Below are 5,626 nucleotides of genomic sequence, written 5' to 3' on the forward strand. Positions count from 1 at the left end.
GGACAATTTTGCTCTATTTCTGTATCAACAAACGAAAACTTATTAAAAATAGGGAGAAGTTCTTCCAACAAAATGGTGGTATACTCTTGAAACAACAACTCTCCACTAAAACGGGTGGTGTGGAAGCAACCAAAATTTTTACAGCTGAGGAGTTGAAGAAGGCTACGAACAACTATACTGCTGATAGAATTCTTGGTCGTGGAGGAAATGGGGTCGTGTATAGAGGTATTTTATCTGATAATCGCATAGTCGCAATTAAAAAATCTAAGTTTGTGGATGAGAATCAAATTGAACAGTTCATCAACGAGGTACTTATTCTTACTCAAGTCAACCACAGAAATGTAGTGATCGAGACTCTTTGGGTGTTGTCTGGAAGCTGAAGTGCCTTCTTGGTTTACGAATATGTTTCTCATGGAACTCTATATGAGCATATCCATAATCAAAATGCAGCACCTTGGTTATCTTTGCAAAATCGGTTGAGAATTCTTTGCAGAGACAGCAAGTTCACTTTCTTACCTTCATTCATCTGCATCAATGCCAATAATTCATAGAGATGTCAAATCTACTAACATATTATTGGATGATGTTTACACTGCAAAAGTGGCAGATTTTGGAGCTTCAAGATTAATCCCTCTGGACCAAACACATGTTGCTACATTGGTTCAAGGAACGTTCGGCTACCTGGATCCTGAATATTTCCAGACAGGTCAATTGACAGAGAAAAGTGACGTTTATAGTTTTGGAGTAGTTCTTGCAGAACTTTTAACTGGGATGAAACCTATTTTGAGGGACAAAAGTGGCAAGGACAAATGTTTGGTGGAATATTTTGCCTCGTCCATGAACAAGAATTGCTTATTTCAAATTCTTGATCGCAGAGTGGTAAGAGAAGGAGGTCTTGAGCAACTTCAAAAGATTGCTGAGCTTGTTAAGAGTTGCCTTCACTTGCACGGAGAAGATAGGCCTACGATGAAGGAAGTCGCAATGGAACTTGAGAGTTTAAGAAAGTTCACCAGCCCTTGGGCTAATGGACGCGGACATGAAGGGAATGAAGATGAACCGTTAGATCTTTATACAATTCCAATTGACTCTAATACAGGTATCGACAACTTCTCTGGACAATATCCCAACTCCTACACAAATAGCAGCATCTTTTCTGGACAATATAGTTCAGATAGTTCTTCATTACTATACAATACAAATATCCCCCGGTGATCCAGAACAGAAGGTCAATATGATGATTGATGAAGATTTTCTGTGTTTGTAAGTTTCTTTTTTGTCGGTCTTTTTTTCATATTGAATGTTCTGTTGTGTTTTATCTGCTTTTGAATTTGTCATCAATATATTGTTCATTGTGTTAGTGACAAGAGCTGGAGTTAGTAGATGTTCGCTCTGATTGTAATTGTCACGTCATTCCTAAAAGATTACTCCCTTAGTAGACAAGTTGAAACTATCACACTTACGAACACGTTTCTCCCGAGAGGATGCACGTTAGTTGAAGTGGTCTGTTCGCCACCATTCTGTCTGAGATTTTACTAATATACTCGTAAATAATATGAAAATTTTGTACAATAATATAAATTGACACCACTTAAAAATTTTCCTTTTCCATTGGTCAATGCCTTGTCTAATAGAAGTCAGGGGCACTTCGAACCTTATCAGGGGGCACTTCGAACCTTAGTTTTGATTTTGCCAAAAATAAAATAAAAAATGCACACAATTGAACCCCTGACCTCCTGTAGAATTTTGATACAGCTAAACCAATGAGATAAAGGGATAAAATTGGCAAATAGCCACTTCTACCGGTACCACTATTTTAAAATCAATTAAGATTTAGTTACTCTTTTGGTGCGAAACATATTTGTACAAAGATATCCTACCCTTAACTAGAACACCGAAAACTAAAACTAGAGTTTAACACTTATGACTTCAAACTCCATGGATTATTCTCGTAGATTGAAATGTGCAGTTCAAACGTCGCGAACAATTCATGGAGTTTGAACTTTTACTATTTCAAACTCCAGGAATCATTGTTCACACTATTCTTAAGTTTAAACTCCAGAAAATCCAAGTTTCCTCCTCCTTCAACCCTAACATGGAGTTTGTGAAAAATGCTCACATTTACTGCTTTATCTATACAATTTTCCTAAATTACACGGAAGAAAACTAAGATCAATTAACACGAATCCACTTGGAAATTATGCCATCTGTACGAACATATACTGAAAATCTCCAACGTCATTAGTAATGGTTCCAACATTTAGAACCATCTCCTTCGCGATATTGGATTTCTATTGCTGCTTCAGAGCTGCTCAAATCCCGTCCATCACTTCCTTGTCTAAAGGGTAGAGGGCAAAGGGAGAAGACGTAAAAAGAGGGGAACCTTTGAGACCTTTAAAAGTTTCGAACTCCAATACACATTGCTGGAGTTTTACCTGTATGGAAATTTTAAATTACAGCTCATTGTAGTGGAGTTCTTCTGTGCTTTAAGTAGGAGTATTTATATTCAAATTTTATTTTCGTATTAAGAAGTAATTATATCTTAATTAAATTTCAAAACGGGGCTAACTAATAATAAGCGGTCCAAAAAGTTACCGGGGGCTTTTAATTAAAGGTGACAAAAAGGTTTTAAAATTGAGTTGGGGTAACTCTAGTTTTTTTAATTGAGTAGGAGTGATAAACTTTGGATTAGTGATTAGAGAATTTTGACTTGCCCCAAAGTTATACTTTTAATACTTTGACCCCAAGCTTTGTTTTTTACACTTTGTGTTACACCCCGTATCTTCGAAGAAGCACTTATCAAATTTAAAACATAAGTACGTTGAGTTATGGTTAAGTAAAACAACTTTGGGATATAAGGAGCAAACATTATTAAGTATATTTAATGAGCGAAGGATGTATATAAGGTATACCGGAAGGTTTTATAAGGAAATGAGTGGAAGAAATGGAGTGGTATGACTTTGGAGAAAGGATGGGTAAAGTTTCGTGTGAAAAATTTGGTCCAAATTGAGGGAAGAATATCTCTTAGCATATGAAGTGTTTTGAAGTGAAACAAAAGCTTAAAATGAAGTTTGTCAAGTCTAGTTTGCAACGCAACAAACCGCTCATCGATAGGACTTCAGAGTAGAAAATTATGGACGTTACAAGTTCGGCTGACAAAGTAGAAACGCGTGATAAGTACTGCTACAGTAACCGACTTGCTACGGTGACCCCCCCCCCCCCCCCGAATTTGACCCTTATATAAAGGGTAATAACCCCGCTTTTCATCAGATTTTGCCGTTAAATTCTAGAAAAACAGTTGAGGGTATGAGAATATCAAAAAGTGAGCAATTTTCAAGTGGAGGAATATTAGTTTAGGTCCGGATAGCACGTGGTTGTGATTGTGTTTTGTTTTGCGTTGGATTTTGACGTGAATTCAAAGCGGATATCGCTGTGATTGTAGTCTTAATTTGCGATGGATTTTGACGTGAATTCAAAGCGGATATCGCAAATATTGCTACTTCAACAAGAGTAAGGTATGGATCTCTTTCTATTTACGCTAATACCGGTTCATTCACGAAGATAGAGTGGTTAAATAATTGTACAGTAAGTGGGTTAGTTGCGGAAGTTGGAAAACAGCGTGTGGGCTGTTTTATGGTATATATTAGTGTTGGAAATAATGTTATTGACGTTGGTATTGTTGTTTTTGTTGTTGGTTGCTGAATTGAAGTTTCCGGCTAGGCATATAAGCAGAGGAGTGATGCTGCCAAAATTTCGTGATTCTAGAAAGATTTATTTGAAGGCTTAGGACAAGTATATAACAATGGGCTAATCATAGTATGAATGGTCTTATATGTAGACTTGCGGGCTCGGACGGATAAGCTTGGCAATTGTTGGAGCTGAGCAATTGTATGTTAAGGCTCGTCCACTTTCTTTCAAAGGCATGATTCCTATGGTATGATTTCATAAATGTTTCCGTAACCTTCTTGTTTTCAAAAACTAAAAATCCATGGTTCTTAAAGCTTCTCATGATGTCGAGGATAAAAATGATTTTATGATGGTGACAACGATAATGATGATTTTGTGTTTTAAGAACTCGAGTTTATGATTTCAAAGCGAATATGAGAATGTGGAGCTACTTCTAGATTTCTCCATTTTATTCATTGATGATGACTCTACTTCTAAAGGCTCCAAAGTGTATGTAAGTTATCCCTTCTTTCTTTTTGGCATGAATTACATAAAATGAGCAAACGACAAACGTACATGACTCGATGAACTACGGATTCTCAGTAGTGCTTGACATGACAGTTGCTTTTGATTCTCAAGTGTTGGTTCATTCTGATTATTCTATTGAGTCTCAGATGATGATTTAGTTGTATATGGTTGCTCCTGATATTCTATTTGTGCATAACATTATTACATCATTTCATCGAGTCCCGAGCTGGGTACGTATTTGTGCACAGTTTCATTGCATTGTACACCGAGTCCCTCACTAAAGGGCCGGGTATGGTATATATATGATTATTTCACCGAGTCCCTCACTAGAGGGCCGGGTACGGTATATATATGATTATTTCACCGAGTCCCTCACTAGAGGGCCGGGTACGGTATATATATGATTTTTTCACCGAGTCCCTCACTAGAGGGCCGGGTACGGTATATATATATGATTGTTTCACGGAGTCCCCTCCTTTAGAGGGCCGGGTACGGTATATATATGATCATCTCACCGGGTCCACTCACTAGAGGGACGGGTGCCGGTGTATAATATATGATGTGCGTGACTCGTCTCATAAGGCACGAGGGTGCGTTGGTATCTTTGATCGTCATGTCTCTGTCATCTCTCAGTCTGATCTTATTGTCTTCATGCTTTACATACTCGGTACGTTTCGATAGTGCGGCCACACACACACACACACATATATATATATATATATATATATATATATTCTTTCGAGTGCGTTTCGTACCCGTGGGTACAAACACTCGGTTGGCGATCCGCCCGGCTTAGGACTTACGCTCGGCGGCAGGAGAGCTCTATTGTTCGAAAGCTTGAGTCATTTTGGTAAATATCCTTTGGCGCTAGGCTTTGTTATATTCTCGGAGGTACGTGGACATATGTGGGTTTGTGTATATGTGTTTTAATTGACTATATGCAATGTAGTTCGTCTCGGATGTCCCAGTGTATAGTGGTAGCCTGGTCGGCTTGTATACTTTGTTATGTTTTGGTTAGCTGTGGCTTCGTAAGGGACAGGTTCTTTGATGTATGACATGATGAGTTTACAACATGCTTTTACAGATTGCCATGTTGATTCAGTTTCAGTCTAATTATACCTAGCAGGTCGTATATGGGTGCCCAGCTCGAACTCTAATCATGGCCTATCGGTTTGGGTCGTGACACTTTGCCCCCAAGTTTTGTTTTTAACACTTTGACCCAACCCGCGTATAAACCTTCTGAGCCAAAAAGACGCGCCCCGATTTTTCTGTTTGTGCTGCTTGTTGTTTCCACCGTTTTGGCTGTTTTTTTTTTTTTTGCTTCATTTTTTTAATATACTTCGTGTGTATGTATTCTCTTGCTTTCGTTTCTTCTTCTTCTTCTTCGTCTTCTTCTTCTTCTTCCTTCTTCTTCTTCTTCTTCTTTTCTTTTCTT

General features: G+C 38.1%; 1 protein-coding gene across 1 annotated transcript; it reads left to right on the forward strand.

Moving 5' to 3' along the window:
• Positions 1–2: 2 nt before the first annotated feature.
• Positions 3–1,514, forward strand: LOC132057861 (wall-associated receptor kinase-like 1; the record flags this gene model as incomplete). The annotated part of the gene is given in 4 exon segments (XM_059450449.1): positions 3–347; positions 349–385; positions 388–488; positions 490–1,514. Coding segments are annotated over 4 exon segments (1,206 nt in total), but the record flags the coding sequence as incomplete, so codon positions are not given.
• Positions 1,515–5,626: the final 4,112 nt, after the last annotated feature.

Source organism: Lycium ferocissimum, chromosome 5, assembly GCF_029784015.1.
Source record: "Lycium ferocissimum isolate CSIRO_LF1 chromosome 5, AGI_CSIRO_Lferr_CH_V1, whole genome shotgun sequence".
Lineage (NCBI taxonomy): Eukaryota > Viridiplantae > Streptophyta > Magnoliopsida > Solanales > Solanaceae > Lycium > Lycium ferocissimum.